Source organism: Gouania willdenowi, chromosome 3 (genome assembly GCF_900634775.1).
Source record: "Gouania willdenowi chromosome 3, fGouWil2.1, whole genome shotgun sequence".
NCBI classification, from domain to species: Eukaryota; Metazoa; Chordata; class Actinopteri; order Blenniiformes; family Gobiesocidae; genus Gouania; species Gouania willdenowi.
In genome coordinates, this window is record NC_041046.1 from 23607060 (window position 1) to 23632173 (window position 25114).

At 37.9% G+C, this 25114-nt stretch overlaps 1 protein-coding gene across 1 annotated transcript in view; it reads left to right on the forward strand.

The window, feature by feature from the left end:
* Positions 1–25114, forward strand: part of LOC114461190 (CUB and sushi domain-containing protein 1-like) — a 478378-nt gene that overhangs the window by 383283 nt on the left and 69981 nt on the right. Inside the window, exons 33-44 of the mRNA XM_028443085.1 lie at positions 6125–6241; positions 6363–6476; positions 7938–8033; positions 8171–8374; positions 12095–12219; positions 12332–12428; positions 13262–13366; positions 18695–18813; positions 19111–19180; positions 20928–21044; positions 21628–21837; positions 22940–23128. Coding sequence (XP_028298886.1) covers positions 6125–6241; positions 6363–6476; positions 7938–8033; positions 8171–8374; positions 12095–12219; positions 12332–12428; positions 13262–13366; positions 18695–18813; positions 19111–19180; positions 20928–21044; positions 21628–21837; positions 22940–23128 — 1563 coding nt within the window. The remainder of the gene's footprint in view (positions 1–6124; positions 6242–6362; positions 6477–7937; positions 8034–8170; positions 8375–12094; positions 12220–12331; positions 12429–13261; positions 13367–18694; positions 18814–19110; positions 19181–20927; positions 21045–21627; positions 21838–22939; positions 23129–25114) is intronic.

Consider the following 25114-nt stretch of genomic DNA (forward strand, 5'->3'; position numbering starts at 1 on the left):
GCTTCAGCAGCCAAAGGTTGTTTGAGTTATCATTGACTGTAAAGATAACTTATTCAATCCTCATTCAAGGATTTGTTCAACATTTAGGAGTTGACTATTGTTGCTATTGTTGGGATTGAAAGGACACTACATACAACTCCACTGTTGCTCACTCTACTTTTTTGAGTACTATAATAAATAATAATCCTCCTCTCACCGTCTTGGGTTTTGTCTTCCTCAAGCTTGTGTCCTCAACCAGAGGCCTGGGAGATTGAGGGTTCTTCAGTATCTTAACTGTTCTTAGCATTGCACATTTCTGGACTAAGGCTTCAGATAGTGTTGCTGGAACTGTTGGAACCACTCTCCTAGTTTGGGGGGTCACTTTTGCGTGTTCCTTCTTCCTATTGTTACATAATCTTGTTTTTCCAAATATTTGTTAAAATGAATAAAGTTTTAGAAGAAATCTCCTCTACAGGCTGAGACAGAAATATGGACCCGAAGACTGGTATCCTCCATTTTTACTATTGTTGTTAAAGTTGTGTATCTAGATCTAAATGATCTTGTTTTACTTTAACAAATGAATATTAAATTGTGACAGTACAAATTTGAAATGTACGTCTATAAATTTAGAGTTTTAGGTTTAAGCCAGGATAAGGTTAACACATAAAAAACAAATGAAATATGTTTGTGTGATAACGTGCTAGAGAGAGAGAGAGAAACAAAAAAGCATGAGTCAAAGAGAAAGTATCAGAGTCCTTGTATGTGAAGGCTTTTGATGCAGCTGACACCTGAGCCTGGAGCAGCACCACTGGGGGATTGTGGGAAGATCAAGACAAGACCTTGAGACCAGAGGATACAAATGCAACAGCACAAGACAAATCAATCAAATAATATCCGAACATTGAATCAGAGAGGAAAGAGGTTGATAACTGAAAAGCTTTAGGAAACAGATAGAGAGTAGACTGACGACTTAAGAGGTGAGTGGGAGGAAGTGTAGGAAAAGCATACCAAACCGTGGAAGCGTTACTTTTTTTGTTGATTTATTCATTTATATATCTCATACTCAGCATGCATATGGTTTACTGTCAAAACTTAATGGGCAGTGACATGTCGATATCTGGAGTTTCCATATGATGACTTTGAAATACGAAAAAATTCTATCGTCTACTGCCAGTGGTCATTCATATACATTAATGTATATAAGTCCCTCCTTCGTCCTATAAACCCCTATACAAATGGAAACGATTGCCGACTGTGCACAGCCAATAGGCTTTGACTTCCCGTTTTTGAGACTGTCAATCAAAGTGAATGCGGAACTGTGCACGGAAACAAGGCCGCGCGTCACAACAGCAAACAGGTAAAAATGATTTTGGCTCTTACCTGACCCATAGACCTATATCAATGAGACACGATGCAAACTTGTTATGTTCCGCGATGCGTGTGCAGAAAAGTAGAGGCGTGGCTTTGTGGTAGATTGCAGGCAGGGGGAGGAATTGGAGCTGTTGAGGGCGGGACATCGAGACGTTTCTCAGAAACGCTGGATAACAGCTTTAAGTAGCGCTGGGCTCTGAACTGTAAAAAGCCTTCATGTACTATTAGGCTCTGGTAAAGATTTGAAGTCCATGAAACACACAACACAAGAATTTTCCTTTTTTTTTTCTTGTTTTTGAAATTTACTTTATTTAAATATTACTTTATTACTGTTCTAAGTGATTGCACATTTTATGTTATTTGCATGCATTTTGAAGAAAAATAGTCAATTTTCTTTATCTTTTCCATTAAATTTGTTGAAATTGTTGTTGGAATGGTGGGGAGGCTGAACATTTTTGACACTTTAAAGGACGTAAGAAGAATAACTTGAGAACCACCGCTTTAGAGGTATGTTTAATGAAGAAAAGATGTGCTCCATCACCCACTGGAACACATAGTTTAAGTGTATATTATAAAGTTTAAGACTCAATCAGAAGCATGCTATTATCAAGTTCCCTTTCGAACATGTTGATACGTTTGCATTTTATACAGCAATTACTACTCCTTAATTTATCTACAAGAAGGCATGTCAGTTCTGTCCCGATAAATCTCTTCAGTCCCATCACATAAACATGGCGTGCGAAGCCTGAACAGAGGGTGCCCCTCAGAAAATATGATGTCAGCCAGCTGAAAAGCAGAGAAAACTGTTTCCTTTTAAACACTGCAACATTAAATAAACAATCAACTGAGATCCATAATTTATTAAGATACATCACCATGATTCCTTGTGACTCTATTGGTCAAATTTAATATAATCATTTGCATCATTTTCAACAGCAATAATTGATGATAAAATAAGGGGGTTTTGTGTGTATTTTTACTTAAACTATAAAGAAACTACAGCATTAAAAAAAAAAAAAAAAAAAAAAAAAAAAAAACATCAGACCATGACCAAAAAGAGCTACATGTCCTCAATGCCAGATATTAGCAGTTATCTGGATCAGTGATGATGGTACCATGATCCCCATTGGTAACGATACAGTATCGGTACAAATGTATGGGCACCCTTTTAAAAGATCATGCTCAAATTCTCAATCCGGATTTGATCCAGATGAAACTCAGTGGGGTAGTTAAGTAACCAACCCGAAATAACTGAGTCAATGTTATTAAAGATTGGCAAATTACAAAACAACATATTCATTTTTGAAATAGCGCCAATTATGAGGCATAGGAATTTTCAGTATATTGATGCGGATCTCCTCCAAATTTAATGGTATCTTCAATGGCGTAAGGTCTATTTTTGGTTGAAGTTTTACCAATCCTACTAACAGACAAAGCGCACTAACCTTGTAGAAGAAAGGGGAGGAATGCACAGTATGTGTGTGTTGTATGAGAAGACATTGACAGATAGCATGCATTGAAAGACACTCACATGAATGTCATTGACCTTTGCTCGTCTAACCTGCATTGTAAATATGCACGCGTGTCATACACAGGCGTTGTTTTCCTCTCCTGGGAATAGTGAGAATAGAACAAGCTGCTGCAGGTGTGTTGTGTTGTAGGAAATAATGTCAAACACTGCTCGGGCTAAGTATCCTACCCCATAAATTATGTCATTAAATCTTTCGTCCCACTGGATCAGTTGGGTTGTAATAGAGAGGAATTACCTCCACTGAAGGAAGCGTTCAGCACCTATCAGCAACTAGGGATTGGAATCGAAAACCAGTTCTTTCTGAGAACCAATTCCCAGTTATTCAATTCCTAGGAATTGTTTGTTTGCTTGTCAATTCCGCTTATCGGTTCGTCTTACGTTGCAAATACGTGATGATGTCACGTGTTTTCACAGCGCGCTGCTCCGAGAAACGGACGGAGATTCACAGACACCATGAAGGTAAACAGGCACTGGTGGCTCTGTATTTAGGAGTCAGTGAGAATTTGCGTAGTTTTTTTGCCAGTTTAGATAGTGTTTCAGGTGTTTAGGCGGTGTTTGAAGCGGCCAGGATGGGAGGGGGGCGGGCGGTGCACCTAACAGCAGTCCCCGGAAACATTTTCATTTCGGTGACAGCGTTTCAGCGTTTCACCTCATTCAGCAGTGATGTCCATTTTCAATGGTCGATTCCATCATTCCGTCCACAGCTGGAGACGCCCTAAGTCCAGAATGATCTCATATCCTTCCTGACAAGGCAAACATGCCAATGTTTCTGTACAAAAATAGTTAATCTACCACAGTATAAGTGCAGCTGTACATTTAAATATGTTCTTTTTTTTTTTTACAGAAGAATTATTTGTTTTATGTCTGAATTAGTTTTGGATCAAGTTGTTCAAGTTCAAAAGGAGCACTGTAAATATTCTCAAATGTTTGTAGCCAAATTGTCATATATTATTTATATTATTATCCAGTGAAAACAATCTACACCTGCCTTACCTGATTGATTAAAAGAGAGCTGATATCCCTGCAGGAAACTAAAGTGACAAAGATAAGATAATAAAGAGTTAAAGCAAACAAATCCCTTTGTATTATTTCATTCCCATTAAGATCTGATAAGAAAATCCGTAAAGAATCGAATAATTTAATCAGAGTTGCTAAATTCTTATCAATTCCCAACCCTATCAGCCACCTATCCTCAGTTATTAAAACAAAGGTATAGTGCTTTTCTGCAGGTTTTCAATACACCATGGATTTTCAGTCTTTCCTTAACATTTATGCATATAAAAAAGTATCTTACATAACCATCTTCTGCTCCTATTCTGTAGATGTCATTTGCAAATTTCTATACACTACATACAGAGGCACATATCACAACCACTCTACTTGCACGTTACGTAACAAAGCCTCAGAGCCACAAGGATCCACGGACATTTTCTATAAAACAACTTTCAGCCAAATACTTAGATTATTTTAAGCACTTAGAAATACAAAGTCAATAGTGGTGCAATCTTTTGATGCATTGGGAAGTAATCCTAAGCAGGAAGGGGGAAAAAATGAAGAAAAATAGCATGATTAAACACTGAATGCTTCATTGCATCACGAGTTATTTAAAGAAAGGAAGCTGCAAAGTGGATACGAATGTTGAATCACCAATACCAAACATGTTACTTAAAATGTTTTTCTTTTTTCTTTTTTAATAGTTGCAGTATAGCACACTGACTAGCATTGTTATGTATTGTAAGGCTGACTTTTAAAGCTATTAGATTAAGGCCAACACTCAGAGATTAAAATTCACTTTTTACTCACTTGACCTAAATGTGGTTTGCCAAATAGGAAGTAACGAGCCTACTTGAAACTGATTATTCTGTGACTAATAAAATGATTTCTTGTATGCACAAGGTAAGAACAGTGTTTGTCCAGAATACTGTACATTACATTAAACTGCATGCATTAAAGGGAAATTTACAGTTTAGGTTAAGCTTAAAGACTCTCTGAAAAGTGCTGAACCCCCCGTAACAACAAACTCTGGGTGCTGTACTTAATGTAAAGAGTAACTAAACACCGTTTTCTGCTGAAAACACATGTATTTGGGTATTAAGTATTAAGTTTATTGATCCTCATCAAACTTTGAGCATTTTAGTAAAAGTATTTTAATTTAGTGTTTTTAGTTGTGAAATGCCAGAGTTACTGCCCTCTATGGGTTGAAACACGGCTATTGCAGTTGGTTTTTGCTATTGACTGAGAACAAGATCATGTGACGTTTTGGGACCATCTTGCATCACAAACAAACACTGTTAGCCCCGCCCTTTTTATAAAAACTGGCACCTGTGGGTTCTACAGTCTGTGGTCAGTAGGTTGGACTGATAGAAGAGTGAATAGAGAGGTATATTGAGTAATGAGTAGCTAGTTAACATAGCATAGATTGTTCATTGGAGATATTATAGTAAAGACTGGGTGTGTTTTAACTGCTCCAGGAGCCCTGCCCATGAGCAAAGCATTTTTAAAATTTCCCTCCTCGTGGCAGGTCAGGAGCAAACAGGGGTTTAGTTACTCTTTAACCATGCCTAGTGCCCACCCTTTATGCCACATCACTCTTTCCTCATACCTCAGTTTATATAAAGACTTATTTTTTTCCTGTTCTGATATGTTTGCAAGTGTCTATTATCTGTGTGTGGGTTAATCCCAACTTGGCCTACTTGCCGCTAGATATTCCGAGTTAGATCATTTCACTTCCTTTACATCTTTTTTCAAGATATTTTGAGGTATTACTGTCATTTAGCACTGTCATAATTATTGAAACTTTATTTATAATATGAGGAAGTTTTTTCTAGGCTGCCTCTTAAGATTACATGTGAAAACTGCCCTCATACATTTGCCTGTAGATATGCCTGTAAAACAGTGAAATTAAATGGCTGCATCCCTTTAGACTTTATTGAAATAATAACTGCAAAAAATTGCACCTACTTATGACAACTGAGAACAGTTTTCACACTTAGGGCTTTTAATTTTGCTGAAGAATATTAGGTTCAAACGACTCATAATTAACACCTACACCTATTGCTTTGCCAATTGGATAAATGCATAAAATACAACATTAGTCTGACTTTGGACATTTCTATGTACAGACACTGTCACCCTCTAACTGGTTCTAGGCTTTAATTTACTGGTTCTTCTAATTAAGTGGATATCAGTTGGGTTTCCAGGGAAATGCATGGTTCATCATTCAACATCTGTTTTCATCTACAGCTCCATGTGGAGGCCAATATGGCGGATCTGAAGGTGTTGTTTTGTCACCGAACTATCCTTCGAACTACACATCAAGACAGATCTGTTCGTACTACATCACTGTGTCCCCACAGTTTGGTATGTGTATGAATTGTTATTTCATATTCTATATGAATTTATATAACTGAAAAATGAGTCAACATTATTACTAATTTATTTGGACTTATAATGTTATTGTGCTTGCTTGTTTTTTTTTTAGTGGTCTTTGGCCAGTTTGCTATTTTCCAGACTGCAATGAATGACTCTGTGGAGCTTTTTGATGGAGCCAATGACAATGTTCGACTGTTGAGCTCCCTGGCTGGATCTCATTCAGGTGAGCTCATTTGATACTTTTCAAGTTAGCTAAAGATAAAGAATTGCTTTTCAGATATGCTGTCAAAGACAACGATGTCTAAAGTAATTCTAGATTTAACGAAACATGACATCATACCTGATATGTTGAGACATAACTCTGCTAGGTCGCACCCGTGGTCATTATCACAATCATGGAATTGACAAAGATGGGAAAATCCATCTATCGATACGAAAATCTATTAAGGGATTTCTTTAAAAGGGAAGAATCAGCATTTAAAAGCGCTTCAGTTGGTCTGTGCTATTTTAAGTATCTCTAATTCTACGACTATAACTTGGATTTTTTTTTTAACTCAGATTTATGATTATTGTGTATGGGGGTTGAGGTGGCATAGCATAATCTACAGATGTAGAGAAATGTATGTAGATGTATGAAGTGTGAGAACTTGTTTTGTGACTTCCTACATTATTCACTTTTTTGTAAATGGCCATAGCCACCAAATGGCATAGTAGCCATGAGGCATAAAGCAGACATACAGTATCACTCTAAGTTTAATGTCCATGCATTTTGCATTAGTGAATATTGGTAGAACAAATACAATGCAACTAAATAAAGAGTAGGTCCTTTGAAAAAGGGAAAATGTCTTTACGGCATTTTTTTGATGAGAAACATCAATCAGAAAAGAAAAGAAAACAAACATGTAGATATGTATTACAGTTCCCTTGAGACAGGATATTTATTTTTACAACCTACGTTTGATTATCTCTGTCCTATTTCTTATTTACAAGGAGATCAGTGAGTCAATTTTCGTACGCTTTATGTAGCAGCTCTGTGGCTTCTTCTTCTGTCATCATTCGGTCATTGTGGAGATAGATTAGTGGACATGAGAGCGGTGATGTCATATTCACAGTCTTCCTCTTTATAGTTCTTTTGGTATTGATTCTCTCATTTTGGGTTCAACTAGAGCACAACACAGCATGCTGTACGTCACCTAAGCGCTCATATACATGCTCACAAACAAACAAGATGCAATGGCTTTGTAGCACGTTGCTTTAACACTGGCTGGTTATTGTGACACACAAGCACATTCACCATATCAACACACACTATCATGTGCCAATGCAGCTAATGATGTTCTAAATGTCAACAGCGCCTGACTATTTTTTCCCATTCATCACCGTTACTTTGTGTGCGTGTGTGTTGTTTGGTTTTGCTCTCTTATTTTTAGCCTTGGGGCAAGAATGTGAGAAAGTGTTGAGCTATGAATGTAAAGCAGGATGCTTGAAAGGCGTTTCATTAAATATAAGTGTTTTTGGATGTAAAGCATTTATTGGATACAGCTGTTGATGCAAACATCTGTGTTTCAGAATAATTCCTGTTTGATTGAAAGTTAATGAATGAGTCAAACCTATTTTCAAGCATTAGTTTAGATTTCAGAATCAATATGTGAGAGCATTATTAGTTTGTAATTGTGTATCTTAGGAGAGACATTGCCACTGGCGACTTCCAATCAGATCATGCTGCGCTTCAATGCTAAGAGTGGCCAGTCAGCTCGAGGATTCCACTTTGTGTACCAAGGTAATAAAGACTATTTTTGATTCTATAACTCTGTTGCACACGCATTCAGCTCTTGAAACTCAAGTTAAATATTGATGTTTGCTGATAAGTGTTTGTTTTTTTGCTCTTGTGCATGTTAAACACTGACTTTGATATAGCTGTGCCACGAACCAGTGACAGTCAGTGCAGTTCTGTTCCGGAGCCCCGGTACGGCCGGCGGATCGGTTCTGAGTTCTCTGCTGGATCAGTAGTCCGGTTCGAGTGTAACCCAGGCTATCTTCTCAAAGGATCCAGTGCAATTTGGTGCCAGGCAGTGCCCGGAGCACTCGCACAGTGGAACTCTTCTGCACCAACCTGTACAGGTATTTACTGATCTGATACAGTACTCATAATTACATAAAAATAAAAGGGAATTCTTTTTTACACAACATTAATGGTTACTTTCTAAGTTAGTTTTACATTACAGCAATGTTTTAAAACAATCTTTTTTAAATTCAAAATTGTTACTGGGTAGAATAAGTACTGGCACTAAGTATAATACCCTTTTGACTTGATCTACAACAATACAACTATTTCAGGCACACACATAATATCATGTATTTCATATAATATTAATATCATTAATAGTATCAAACCTTTATTCACCACATTGTCACTCATTATTGTCATATCTTACTTCTTATATTTATTGATTGACACTTAATATCCCTGGGTTTTTTGTGTCAGCATTTTATAGTTTACATCAAAATATACAGCAACCCACAATTTATTGAAACGTCTTTATTTTTATTAAGCGACTTTGAGTTCCCAAAAAAGCGCTATGTAAAATTGATGTATTATTATTATTATTATTATTATTATTGGTGTCATTTGATGTTTCTTTATGTATTCTTTAGTGTAACATTTCCTGCCTTTTCACAGATTTGGTGATGTCACCAGAGACATCTCTGGGCCATACAAACTGAAGGAGATTTCCTTCTTTGATTGACATTTTCTTTTCTTTCTTAATTAGTAATGATTATATAGCAAGTCGATGGATATCATGTGTTTATTTAAGTCATTTAGTGTGAATGACTTTGTGTTCGTTAGTGTAATACCTTTTGTTTGGTATTAGGGGACAGGTGGGTTTCACCCTTTAGTGAAGTGGTCCACACCAGCTGCAGCTCCTCCTGTAATTGGCCATGCTTTGTAAGCAAGGAGAGTTTGCCTGGAGAGGAAAAAAAAGGAGACGGAGGAGGCCTGCCATGAATCAGAGATGATTCTGTTTGGATGCCATTTTGTGAACACATGTTAATCTTAAAACCACTGTAAAGAAAAAACTAAAGTGTATATATATATATATATATATATATATATACAGTATATATATTGAATTGCACTCCCCCTCATTTATAAAAAGATGCAGTTAATGGTGCTGTATGTAAGTTTATTTTGCTTAATTTGGTCAAAAATCTATAATCAAAGTGGGTTTTGCAGCTTCTCTTGGCCCTGTATATGAGCTTTAGAAATCCAGGTGCGTGACGCAACTTTTCAGCCAATCAGAGATCTTTTTACAAACAGAGTGCTCCGTGAGCTGTTTTGGGGTGCTACTATTGGCTATCCGATTGAAGTCGATGCACGTTCACGTCTCTATCTGTAGTAAAGTGCAACGGCGGACATTCCAGCAGGTGAAGTCCCCATTGCAGCGTAAGGCACAATGGTTACACGGCAAAGCAAGGGGAAAAGGGAAGAGTGACGTGGAGAACCAACAGTCTAAAGTCCCAAACATACTTGGGTGGAACGGACTACTCGGAGGTCCGCTTTGCATCCTCACGGATCCCAGTGCAGTGACGTGCCGTGACCACTAGGGTTGGGTAGGCACATTGCAAATCGAGATCACCAATGACAATTCCATATGTTTATGCTGGCAAGTGTTAATCAAACAAAATCAACATTTTAAAAGACCGTTAAAGAAACATAAACAATTATTTAATATAGCCTCCATACTCTCCCAACAAGATATATCTCATGACACAACAGCGCATCTGTTGTTTGTGTTGGAAACACAGAATCATGGAGAAAATGACAACAACAACAACAACAACTCAAAACAGCCTCATTGAGGTGCATCCACAAAGCCAACCCTTCCATTCACTGTGGAAAATACCAACAATGTTCTGCCCTTACCTTTGCTGAAGGTTTGGTTTCTCTATCGTCTCTAGCACTGTCATCTCGTCTGTAGTGTTATCCCGCCCACTAGCTAGAGAACGTAGCAGCGACCAGCCGCTGGATCAATTCACTAATGCACTCTGAACATACGTATAGCATTTAGCATAGCAAACACATAGAGACACGCTATGGAGCCAGAGGCAGACCAGCAATGTGCTTTTGGGAGAGGGTGTGGCCTCCTCCTGCCTTACAGCGGAGTGAGACTTGTGCAGCCGTACCAGGAAATAGCAATGTTTAGTCATTTGGGCTATGAAAAGCACAAAATGCTGACACTTTCAAACTTAAAGGTACTGTAGGCTCTCGGAAATTTAAAAATAATAATTTATATTTATATTATAATTAAAACAAATAATCAAAATATCAATTCACCCTTGGGTAGTGTTAAGGCAAAATTTGCGGTTGACCTCATTTGGAGACATGATTTATTGCTCTGGTTGAGTGATGGAGTCCAGGCGAAGCATTGATGATTTTATAAAAAAAAGGTTTATTATAAAACTAAGTAAAAAAAAGTACAAAGATGGAACAAAGTGGAACAAAAATTAGTGACCGTCCGGGCGGACGTCCGATGATCGAGAGCCGCTCTGTCTAACAGTTTTCACAGCTTAAGCTTTTATATAGATAACATAAGAAGTTCCACCCTGAGGCAGAGGAGAAGGGGGGAGTCAGATGCAACAGTGGAAACATTTGAGGATGATGAAGACGTGTATATTATGAGGAAGATTGGGCGCCACTCTTATCTGTCCTTGATAGTGTGTGCGTTCGTGTATATCTGCATGTGAGTTTGAGTTTTGGCAGAGACTCTGTGTTGCTGAGTACAATACGATCTGTACTGTTTTAATCTAACATGATTCAGCTGTTCAAAGAGTAATGGAGTCATCATGTATTAAAACATGACAAATTGTACACATGAACATACATTTGACGATATGATGATGAATATAAAAATTGCCATAACAGTAGGCACTGCCTACCCAGTCCCAGTGACTGTGCAGGGTCAGCCCCAAGAACTGGTTTCAAGAGGAGAGTAAGAACGGACGGAATAAACGACGTGTAAACCTAAGAGAAGCATATGCAAGGTGGAGAGAATAGACGCAATTCATTTTGCAACTGACGTTTCCACAAATGCAATGGCCAACTACAGAAAGGCCTGGTTTAGACCAATTTATTTGATCCAGACGATCACAAAACAGATCAGCAAATACACATACTGTATATGTATACAAACTCTGTACCTGAATTGACTTTTTTCGACCTTAAAAATAATGTATTAAGTTTCAGGTGAAAGAAAGGTGGGCACAAAACTCTATGACAGTGATGTCCAAACTATTTCCACAGGTAGCAAAATAAGTGAAAAAGTACAGTACCAGGCCACAGTATACAGTATTTCTCCAATGTTTCTATCTTATCACCTCACCTGTGAATTTTGGTAAAGCTCAACTCTGATTGAACATCCCTGTTTAAACACCCCTGCTCTACAACTAATAATACAGATTTGCTGAAATGAAGTACAGTTTGTAAAATGAACAGAAAAAATGTCTTTAGTGCTTTTTGAAAATCCACTAGTACGTATTAAAGAGAGTAACTGTCAGTTGCAATTTTGACATTAATTGTAGCAAAGTAAATGATTGCCAGTGTGATGTCTCTCTCTGCTGAGAGCTAGCAATTTGCAATACGCAAACTGTCACTTTAGTTTATACCATAAATATTATTTATTATCATATTATCTCTCTCTGGCATCCTATTGAGGTAAATTGAACACCAGTGTCTGTCTCTAGGTGTGCTGGAATGTAGTCTAATATACTGTCCTGTTTGTTAGCCATTAGGTAATATACTGTATTTTATTAAGAAGCTCATATTTCATGTCTTGACTTCAGTTCCTTGCAGTGGCAATTTGACTGAACGTCGAGGTACAATACTCTCTCCTGGCTATCCTGAGCCATACCCAAACAGCCTCAACTGTCTATGGAGGATTCATGTCAGTGAAGGAGCCGGGATACAGGTGCAAATATTGATACTGTACATTGTTGGTATTACATTCATAATAAATCCTACATAAAACTGAATAAATCATGCATAATAACAACATATTTTCTTTCATTCTTGCTTTCTAGATCCAAGTCATGACATTTGCTACTGAGCACAACTGGGATTCTCTTGAGATCTACGATGGAGGAGACATGACGGCTCCAAAATTAGGGTCATTTTCTGGTATGACAATATCCTCATGCGAGAACACAAACACTTCAGGGTTGTGAGATTTACATGACAAGACGGCTTCTAAAATATAGATTCAGACATATGGGTTGACATCAACACAGATGTGAAATGCACATGCATGATGAATGAGGCTTGACAGGTCCTAAACTATGGACCCACGCACATATAGCGAATCCACTGGAGAGCTACGATGGATGAGTTGCTTCACAAAACATATAGACATAGTGTCCTAAATAAAGCATTGATGCTTTTAAGACGGAATAGTTGAATTTCAAAGTAGCTAGTGACAACAATCTCAACAAAGAGGATCAAGGAGAAAGGTAACGAGCGGAGAGAAGAAGACAGGCAAGGATAAAGAGTGATCTAACCTTTTAAATCTCCCTGCAGAGCTTCCCCTGTGACCCGCCCCAAGCACATACCTGTCACACAGCTATCACGCATGAAACATGCCGCCCATAGGGCAAGGCACACTCATACACAAATGGCAGTGCCCTTCTACTGAAAGTACACCAGGGAGCTGCCCGCTATAACCAGCGATCGGGTCTTGACCACTGAGCATTTTCACTTAAGGGCCACTTCACATCAGATCAGCTGCTCATGGAGGGTTATGAATTGTTCACCTTCCATACATATTATATCAGTTCTGCACAAAATGTCAGCATAACGGTACATATATTTTAAATAACTATTAATGATGATAGAGCCATGTAGTATTTGTCATGCTTATGTTTCTCTATTGTAACACTACCACTAGCAGCACTGGAATTCCCAATTGCTGATACCAAATGTGTTTTTCTTTTGTGTGTGTGTGTGTGTGTTAACAGGCACAACAGCACCTGCTCTCCTGAACTCGACATCCAATCAGCTTCTCCTGCACTTCCAGAGTGACATTAGTGTGGTGGCAGCAGGATTTCACCTCGAATACAAGAGTGAGTCAAACTTTTCACAAAGACTTGTTTTGTATTTTTCATTTTAATCAAAGTAAACTGGTTGTGTTCAGTGTGGCAACTCAAACACATGCACACCTTCACTGCAGCAGCCCAAACTCTACCATCAAATAAGAAGATTCAGTGACCTGAACAGGTATTGCCGGAGTGCAGGCACACATTCTGAGGCCCATACTGAGACCCTCACACACACACAGAGCACACACCTTGAGGGATGTAAACAGAATTAAACAGAGTTTGACGTATACACAAAGTGGTTTTGTCACATATGCACTTAAATAAGAGAAAGGCATGCACACACACACATATGAGGATAGACACAGGTACACAGTCACGTCACACATGTAGAAAGCTGTCAGGACACGGTTGTGTTTTTTTAACGCAGAATCACTTCTAGATCAATGAGCATTTCCCTTTGAGTTTAAAATAGATGCGTGCGTGTGCATGCGTGCGCGTGCGTGCGCACTCACATTTTGGATTTAACAGCCTTTTCCATTTGTTAGCAGTGTGTATAACATTATGAAAGTAAAAAAAAATAAAAGAAAGAAATATTTTTAATGCAGTTTTTTTATGTGTAGATTGGAAATTGTTTTGTTTATATTTTCTGCTAAAATATGTTAAAGAAAAAAGAGCAGAAAGGAAAAGTCAGAAGGTGCTGTAAAAAAAGAAGAAAACATAAACAAGAGGACTGAGGGGCAAAAAAATTATATATCATTGAAAAAAAAAGACTATTTTGATATTCAGAAGACATTTCACATTTCATTCTAAATGATTTTTCTGTCTATCAGTACATGGTAAGCTCTCAAGGGTTCCTTGAGGTGGTTTGTTTTAAAATTAATCAAAACTATTGTTGCTCAACTTCTATACTTCAGGTCTCATCACCAAATAGACTTTCTTTCTATTTTTCTTCTTTTTTTTGTTAGAGAAAAACCTGTGCAGACTTAACTCAAATTACCAGTTCAATAGTTGATGGGAGCAAGCAATTTCTGATGATTGTTCATTCTGATCTTTCTCACAAGCAGTTGGATGGAGAAACTTTAAAAAAAAAAAAAAACTTTTCAAGAAATATGAGAAAAAGGTACATTTTATTCTTTGAACTAACAAACTAAAGGATTCAGTTACAACCCAAATTACATAGACTAGTACAGTGAACGTCGAAGTATGTATTCATATAGTGGGAGCATACGTAGAGTTGTCAATTTTGGCCAAATGAGTGTGTTTGAAGGTTGGATGTATAAAGAGGTGTACATACTCTGTACTCTGTAGTGTTATAATGGGGTTTATTTGTGGGTGCAAAATAAAATAGTGTGTGTGATTTCCCTGGTTTAATTCTATGGGACATGCAAGGGATAAATGTGTTTTTTTTGGTTTTTTTTGGTGTAGTTTTGTGCATTTATGTTGTCATTTTGTGTACTTTTTGTATAAATATTGTTTAGTGTTTTGTTTCATTTGACCTAATTTAGTATATTTTTATAACTTATGTGTGGTGAGGGCTTGTTTTGAGATGTTTGAAATTACTCCAAAAATAACGGATGCACACACTTGAGGTATTTGGAGGCCGTTGACAAAGTTTCAGGTCGAACAGATTATTTGCAGTTATTTGCTCCACAAACACATACACATGGACACACGCACACAGAATTTTCTTGCTTTTATTAGTAGATGATGATGCCTAAAAGTCAGCAACATAGATTGCAATGGTGTGTATAGCTTAACTGTTGACATTAGAATACAAATTATATAATCGAACAAACAAATCAAGCGTATGCTTATCCGTTTTGTGAAAATAATGTATTAATTAGTTAGATTCGTTTGTGCAATATAAGAAAATTGTCCACTCTTTATCTAAACCCCTTATATACTATAGTGTATGATATTCTACAACCCAGTGGAAGTTCACAAATCATATTAAAACAGATTGATTGTTGGTCTGAATCGGCTGATTTGCTTCTCACAATGAGCAATGTTCACAAATGTCCTATTGTTGAAGGCAAAGAGACCCTTTTCTGTCGACATTGTCAGAAACATAGGACAACCGTTAAAATATGGCTGCAACCATTTGATGGATTGAATGAACAGTGTAGCTGAACATTTTTGACCTTTCAGCCCAACAATACACAAACTGCATCTAAGCAAAATAACATTGTCAAATTTACATGTAATTATTTGAGTGTAATGACCACCTGAGACCCCAGTAAGTTACAATGAAGAGGTTTCACCATACAGAATTGATCATGATATATGTCAAAAAGACTAATCACTCAGAAGCCAAATTAACTATTGATGGTGTGATGTAAACTTCCTAATTTACAGCAAGGTTAAGTGATTCCATTACTTCTGTATTAAGTCAGATGACTATTCTTTATTGCAAGAGACCTAAATGTATACATGGACAAAAAAAATTCACTGGTGTTGTGAAGGATTGCAAAAAAAAAGACATTGTATTTATTCTTCAAAAAAGAAACGTGAGACCTATCCCATTTCATTTTCAGAACTCAAACTGAAACAATGGAAATCCAGCCAGTCCAGCCTAAATGCTGACACTGACTAGTTGTAGTTCGTGGCCCTTGTGGGGCAGTTTTTGCAGTTCTGTCAGCATTTTCCAGAACATCACTGGCTTGTCTTAGCCAGAGAAAATATGATGCACAGTGTGCTAAGACAGATATGAGGAAAGATAGAAAGTGATGGTCAGCTAAAGGGAAACCTTTCATTGATCAAATGTCTTGACAGCCTGCCGGTGGCTAACACTACCCTGTGTGCATACTCGTGTGTACAATCTCAAGATATATTATCTTCCATAACATCATTTGTGTAGAAGCCATTCATTATTCAACTGATCAGAACTCTCTTACTGGCACACACACTAACACAGGGTATCCCCTTGCTTTCCCCTGCTCCACCTCCATGTTGCTATGGTAACCACTTTGGGGCAGTCTCCTGCGGAAGTATACGCTGACACACACACGCACACACACACACGGTGTAGGTCACCTATAAATGGTGTTTTAAAGATCTTGCTGCTGTCATGTTTATTAAAAATAAATGTTGCCTAAAAGTTTGGAGAATGCTTGACCACAGTCGTCTTTCTAAGCACACGTTAAATGGATTAGATTTACAAAGAGCTTTAATAACCACTTTGGGCACATTCCCTGTTTCACATGCCATTGTTGACAGAGCTGTCATGTATGGCTCCAAACTACCATTGGTAGCAACACATAGAGGGGTATAGCTTTAATTATGGCTGGGCAATATATCGTGGTATGAGTTTTTTATTTTGGCTATAAAGAAAATGACAGTATCGCCTATATCAAGATATATCTATATATATTTTTTTAAACTTCACATCACACAAGCATTTAATATTATTTATAAAGTATAGTCAAACAGTGTCCGTTACAATTTTTCTATATTTCTGAGATATATATTTTATAGCTTATTTTGTATTCAAATATTCATTTCAGGAGACGCTGCTCTGGTTATTTCTCAGAACAACATGAAAAGCTCAGTTAGATAGATTGCTGAGTGCATCCTAAGCCTGACCTTCCCCTAAATAAGCCACACTACAGAACTCACTCACACGTGCTGTCCATTTTGGAGAAAAAGCCAAAAGTCTCCCATATCGTGCAGCTGCTTGTTAATAAATGTGCCTGTGTGGCATTTTTCACTTGCAAATGTAACCTTAAATTGTCTTTCTGGTGAGACTTTACTGAGTTAAAATTGTAGAGCTTTATATCGTATATTGACATTGTGAGAAAAAATATGGAGATGAGTGTTGGTCCACATCGCTCAGCCCAAGCTTTACGATCAAAGCTCCAGCTTCTTGTTAATAACCCCTCCATATCCTGATCCACAGTCACCCTGATAGCTTATAATATCACAGGCAATAAATAGGCGTTTAATTTTATCAGCTCAAAACAGCAAAATGTTTACATTAAATTCACTGTCAAAAGATTTATTCTATGCATTAATAATTAAAGCTAACACAAAGGTTATTCCATCCATCCATTTCCTGCTTTTAGGGACACAAATACTATGATCACATGGAATTGAAATGTGTTGAATACAGCAGGATAGAGTAGTGAGTGATTTTTGTTTACTAGTCATAAACAAATGCTGGACAAAAGAGGTTCATGCATTTGGTTTTGCTGTTTTCAGAATAAATGGCATTAAACAGGCAGTACATTTGTGAAAAGCTGTTGTTGGCCTTCAGGTGTTGACAATAGTGAGGCTATTTGTGCAGAAACTACATCAAATGCTTCCAATGGGAGTTCAATGCCTGCTGTGGACATTTTTTCCTTGAACTCTTGATTTCGACATTTAAAAAAAAAACAACTTCTGTTCATTTTTAATGAAGTAATTATTTGGATTTGTGACTGTGTGTTGCTTTTTTTACTATGATCGACTTGAAAACCTTGGGTAAGAGGAAAGAGGGCGAAACTCTAGAACAGTCAACCCCAATTAGCGGCTCCCAAACGAGATTCGGCCCGTGGAAGCCCTATGTCTGGCCCCAATGACCCAGTGACACTACCTCACCAACTGTCATCATTACATGGAAAAAAGTGCAATTGGTCGTTTGTGTTCGTCCTGTCTTCTTGTGATTAAATGATGACTTAATGACATCATTTTGAAAGTATATACAGTTAAATGCTCACCTAGTTTCTTTGGAGACCTAATCTATGTTTTGCTCAAAATCATCCATCCATTCATTCATTTTCAGACCGCTTTGTCCTACTTCAGGGTCGCGGGGTTCTGCCGGTGCCTATCTCCTTCTCACACTGGGCACAAGGCGGGGGTACACCCTGGACAGGGTGCCAGTCCAACGCAGTGCTCAAAATCAATTAAATGTCAATATATTTGGAGCTGTTTCAATACAAAAAATGCACAAAAAAACATTGTGATTGTGACTTTTTTTTGTTTACATGATAAAGTGGGTGTTTTTTGTGTGTCACAGTTATGCAGAGGCCCATTGCTTTACCAGAATAGATTAAGATTCCACTAAACATTTGACTACTGCCTTGTTTCCCGTATATTTAAAAGGACTTTTAAGATGCCAGAACAGTATCAAAACAGCCTTGAATAGCGGGTGTTGTGCAGACTCAATAAGTCAATGCAGTGCAAATGAGGATCAGACTTTCATGCCTTCGAAAAAAATAAGTTAGTAAAGTAACCTCAAAAAGTATCAGTAGTTGTTGTGTCCATACTCTTATTTGTTTTTGTTGAACCAATGTCAAGTTCATATTGTAAGTAATGTGTTGAATTCACAAGTTTAACTTTACTTTTAATATATTTTTCCTCTTTTTTTTCTTGCAGCGGTTGGCCTCACCACTTGCCCGGAGCCAATGATTCCAGCCAACGGTATTAAAACTGGAGACAGATATATGGTCAATGAGGTGGTGGCATTTTCCTGTGAACCTGGATACACACTTCAGGTAATGAGCATGTCCGGACAAATATGGTTTTCCAGTATTTCTTTTCATTCTAGCTAATTAATTATTAATCAATATTATCAATTGTGTTATTTAAAGGAAATAATAGATAATTTAAAGTGAGTATTTTGATAATAGGAAGCAAATGTTCACAATGGAAAATGAAAAATACACCACTGATATACTAAGATGTATTTTCTTTTAAATTAGTAAATTCATTTTCTTAAAATATTCCTTACTTCCAATACTTCCTATAGCAAATTTTTCCTGGTAAAATAAATTGTCTTATTTCTATTTCAGGGCCACTCTCACATTTCCTGCATGCCTGGGACTGTGCGTCGATGGAACTACCCACCTCCTCTTTGTATAGGTAGGCAAAACACACAGAAAAAAGTGTTTTTAATCAAATATTTTCTCATTATGTTCCAATAGGTTACAAGTGAAGTGTTCTTTGACTAAGAAAGTAAGTGCTGTAGTCACTCATCCTTTCAGCATTTGTTTGAGGCAACAAGATTCTTGTATAAGCACGGTACATTTAGTCATATATTTAAGAGAAAAATCCACTACAGCAACTGGCTTTCAACCAAGGTCTATGATAAAGATGGTATAGAACCTTATTAAATTTACAAGAAACATCTCATAGATGCACTGGGGCGCATCGTCAGTGATGTGGCCAGGGGTCATCGGGTGTTTTTCGGGTCTCTCAACATCAGACGCCCTCGCCCAGGGAACCCAGCCAGGGTTGTCCAGGCTCTGACTTGCGTCCCAATAGCAACCCAAGGCACGAATCCGCTGTTTCGAGCCAAAGCCACCTTATGGGTTTCTCAGCTTCTTCTGTTGCAGATCTAATGGCTCTTTTCTCACTCATCCCAGAAATACCCAGTCGACTGAGTGCCTTATTAGAATAAAGATAATTAAATATTTGAATATTCAAGAAGCGCAAACATGACAGATGTATCCTATTATGCAATATACTATTATTATAGTATATATTATTCATTATTATATTATTAAAATCCACCTAACTTTATTTATACTGCACAATATGCAACAATAAGTCATTTCATAGCACTCATAAAATACAGTTATGATAAAAAACATCCAACAGCAAGCATCAAAGACATTGAAGAGGAATCTCCAGCAGAACCAGACTCAGAGGTGGCAGCCATCTGCTGGACTGGTTGGGGTTAGTGGACAGAAGGTGGAGAACAGAGCAGGATAGAGTGAGAGAACATCAGAGTATCACAAACTGGAACCACAGATCAGAAACCGCCAACTCTAGTGCAAAGACACCTGAAACAGAAAAAGAGAGACAAGGGCGAGGAGAAAGCACAGACTGATTAAAAATGTGATCGTCTTGGCAAGGAGGAAAGGTCTTAGACAATGAGAAGGGTTCATGGTGGAGAATCCACTTAAAGGTTAGGGCCATGGTTCGGGAGTCGGTGTAGAGACAAGGAAGTGGGAGATGAGACTGCGCCTGTCACCACAACCCTGCCTATCTGGGCATTGTCCCATATTCTGTCCTAGATCCACCTAGGTTGGAGAACAGCAAGACAGGAAGAGAGTGTACCAGCTTCCTGTACTGAGACTGGTAGCTGGTTACAAAGGTGAGGAGCCTGATAGCTCAACCCTCTGCCCCCTGTTCTACTTCTAGACATGCTGGAAAACAACCAGTAAACCAGCAGACTGGGAAGGAAGTGCTCTTCAAGATATACAGGATTTTGATCATTAAGAGCTTTGTATGCTAACAGGAGGATTTTAAATTATATTCTACATTTCAAGGGAAGTCAATGAAGGGAAGCAAATACTGGAGAAATAAGCTTCTGCTTGAAATCATAAATATATTATGAAATATTGTTTCATTGCATTGAGGACCCAAAAGTTGCACTGTATTTTAAAATCAACTAAGATCCACCAAGATGAACTGAATAAAGTGGTAGCACAGCTCTACTTCTATATTTGGACTAGCATTGGCCTATTTTAGACACCCATGCTGACTCAAACATGTCCACATATTTCTAGCAATGTGTTGTTGGACAACATTTGTTTTAATGTCCCTCTCTCTCTTTTTTTTTTGTATTGTTCATTTTGCAACTTTATTTGTTGTGTGTTTTCAGCTCGATGTGGCGCAATACTTTCTGAGATGACTGGTGTCATTCTCAGTCCAGGTTTCCCTGGCAACTACCCAGGAAACCTCGACTGCACTTGGCAAATCTCCCTGCCAGCTGGTTACGGTAAGTGATATGTGATTGGAGAGCTTCTGAGTAAAGGTATTGCTTTAACCTCGTCTGTTGAAATGGGGTTTTAAAAAGTTGCCAGCGAGTTGTGTTCAACTTTATCAGCAGATTTCCTCAGTTTCAAGAAAGTGTTTGGTTCATTGTTAACTAGACTATTTTACAAGAGGTAAACAGAATGTAGACAATGGGCCCATAATCTATATACATTAAAGTGGTTAAAGCTTTTCGAGTCAAAATAAGTATTCTTTCCCACTGTACATGCTTAGCCATAATTCATTTACAACTGATCAGGGAACCAAAGCCTACTTTAGAATGATGCATTGGAAGGTCCTGAATCCTATTCTATAACTGATCAGAATCAGAATCAGAATCAGAATCATCTTTATTCGCCAAGTGTATGTTGTACACACGAGGAATTTGACTCGGTCAACTGTGCTCTCTCCAATAGTGAAATAGTGATTATCTTTTACCTACTACCAATCACCTGGTTGACACTTAAGGTGTCCAATCACAATCCAGAGCTCTGCACCTGCCCTATAAACAGTCTTTAATGAGCTTGTATTCATTGTTTGACTTACAGGAGCTCATATCCAGTTTCAAAACTTCTCATCAGAAGACAACCATGACTTTCTCGAGGTCAGGGCTGGACCACAGCACAGCTCTGCTCTTATTGGCCAGTTTACCGGCTCGCAGGTCCCTCCACCTTTACTGAGCACAACCCACCTGACGATCATCCACTTCTACAGTGACCACTCCGAGAACAGGCCTGGGTTCAAACTGACGTATCAGGGTAAGTTCACAGTTTGCTTATGATTAATTGGGTATTTGCTAAACCTTTTACCTTTGATCATAGAATTAACAGATGCCCCATTTTGCAACTTTCCTGTTGTGTCAGGGGTTTCATTCACTCTGATTCACCCTTTTGCATTATTAACGCCGGCTAACTGCTATTTAAAGGTTTTGTGAATAAGGTGTTGCAAAACTGCATACTGCACTGCATAGGAAAAAAGCATTTATTCAAAACTACCATTTAAACTAAGTCCTTTAGATTGTACATACTGGAGGTATTTAAGTATCTCACAACAGTTGGAAAAACACCTGAAATATCTTTTTACGTCACAGACCAGTAGGGAACACTTGCCAACACTCTTCTCGGACAATATTTAGAGAACTTTAGGTACTCGATGTGCAGTTAATTGAAAAAAATAGGTCAGTGTTATAATTCATATTCTGCCCATTTTGTGTATTTTAAGCAGATCCATCCAAACTTGTATCTAACTGCATCATCCATAGACTGTGTTTGAGACCAATTGACACACACTGCACCATGGATGCTTTCAAGTGCAGCTGACCCAGTTTGTATTGACCTGCTACTGAGTGCTCGCTCTGGTGATGTGAAGTGTTGCCTTCTCGCTAGCCTTTAGAGAAAAAGAAATTCAATGTCAACCATTTCAGATTTCTGTCAATTGAACATTATATAGATGGGCTTTCTGTGAAATTCCCACAGAGCGTGATGTGCCCGAAAGAAACCTATGATGCTGACATTTTCTCGAGCAAGTGTTGACATCCCATGTATATACATGTCAGACATCTTTATAAGAGTCATTATTGCATCTATTGATGCCTCTGCACTTTATGCTGTTAGTCTCGGTGGGTTGGAAAAATCTATTCACTCTACACGGAACACATGTAGTGTAGTTTTGTTGGATTTAGAAGCCTGCAGTGTGAGAGGGGAAACATTGAAGTATTACCAAACAACTTTAATTTTTTTACTGCATTTATTGGCCCTGATTTTACAAATTGCTTTTTTCCCTACTGTATAAAATGAGTTCAAAATTAGAAATACTTTGAATTTCTCCCATCTAAGTCCATTCTCTTACTTTTGTCTTTAGCTTTTCAGCTCCAGGACTGCCAGGAACCCTACCCGTTTCCCAACGGTGACATCATTAACAGTGATTACAGCGCTGGACAATCAATCACTTTTCAGTGTTATCCTGGTTATGTTCTGATTGGACACACAGTGCTGACTTGCCTGCATGGGAACAACCGGAAGTGGAACCACCCTTTTCCACGTTGCGAGGGTAGGACTTCTTGATTTGTTTCTCATACATTTTTAGCAATCAATATTTATTGTGTTGATCATCGTAACTAACGTGTATGTGACAAAAAGTCATTTGTGGATTATGAATTACGGAAATGTTGACACAATGAAGAAACTCCGAAAATGATCATTTCCAAACAAGCAGCGCAACTGATTAAATACAAATATTTGTTTTTACATCCAAAGCCTGTCCTGATGTAATTGGCCCCACAATAAACTATTTGTAATAAAAGCAATAATTATTTTTAGGGTTGTAATGATTCCTTTTAGAAACGATTTGCTTCGAATCAAGATTCGTTGTTGCCGATTCAATTTAAGGATGATTAGTTAATTTAGAATGATTCCATCCAAAAAGATTCAGTAACTTGAAATTGATTCAGTAACTTTTTTAGCAAAAATAAATATTCAACCAGTGTGACTGAAATAAACACTGAATACTGGACAGATTCCTGTTGTTTATTGTAAGGGAATTGGTTATAAATTATTTATGGACATAAACACGTAAACAACATGTAATGATAAATGTAATCGCATTTTATTTGAATAAAGTCCAAACAACACTTCAGTTAAACAGTACAGAATGTTTACCTTTTCTGCTCTTAATGTCAATACTCATGAAAAAATACATATTAGGTTAAGTTGACTCTTCTACTGTTTTTTTCAGCATACAAATAATACAATATTAGTGCAACCAACATATTTTCAGGTTAGAGGAGCAGTGGTTAAACCTGTTACTTTTCATTTTATGTTGATGGTGAAGCCTGAGCAGAGCTAACACTAATGAGCTAACTCCACCACCACCACTGCTGCTATAGTGATGCCGCTGTCAGAAGGGCCTGGTGGTCAATGGTCGACACAGCGAGCGACTCTTTTAGAACATCTCAGTCTGTTTTAAAGCCAAAGTGTTTCCACACACTGGAATCCCAACGGTGGAGTGATCAATTTCTCATTCGCCGGCTTCTCCGCCATGCAACGTTTTGTTGTTGGCTGGTGCGTGATGTCACAGACAACCGACAATTTTGACCATAACGTCTTTATTATTAAAAGTGCTTTTAAAAAACATCCAGATAAAGTCTGCTGTGCTTAAGTCCAATGTGTTATTTCCTTGTATTGATACAATTGATTGATTGCCTTTTAAAATTATTTTAGATTGATATGTGTCATTCGGGAGGCCAACTTGCTGAACACAAATCACTATAGTTGGATAGTAGGAATATATTACACCCTTAACTATCTTAAAGTGGGGGTATCATGTTTTTTTTTTCAGCCACATAGTACCATTCTATAGCATACTCGAATAACTATGCTACCCAAAAATTTGGGAAAATGCAGCAAATATTTCAAAAAAACTTAAAAGAAATTTCCCTCTGCAGCACACGGTTCATGACTCTTCGATTTTGCCTCTGTCTCTTTAAGAAACTCCAAGCTTGTCTGACACGCCCGTGAACACTCCCTCTTCAGTACTCATAAAAACACGCATGGATGTTGTTTACTTCTGTTTTTCTGTGCGCTGTATTTGGCTACTTGGCTATTGTTTCATCCAAAAAAGGGCTGTTTTCTTCGCATTCAAAAATACATTTTGTCGCTGAAGGCATTTTTTATAAACTAAAGGCAGGCAGCTACTATGATGAGCAGAGTAAACCCATCGACACGCAGTTACCGCTCAGCTGTTTGCTGTGACTGCAGCTGTTTTGACGGAGCTGGAAGCGGGGGAGGTGTGCGAGTTTTATTTACATTTTTAGTTTTTTATTTTAATGCGTACATTAACGAGTACAGACAACATAAGCCATGGATTTCTTACAAAAGTAATTAAAATAAGTAAATTAAAAGCTAAATCTGCAGAGACGGGTGCTGTGGGATGAACTAAGGAAGAGCACATAGGAGGGGCCTCGTCCCCAAGGCGGAGCCTCGTCCCCTTGAACATAACAGCGAGAAAATGGCTGCTAGCAGGAGATTTAAAGATTAC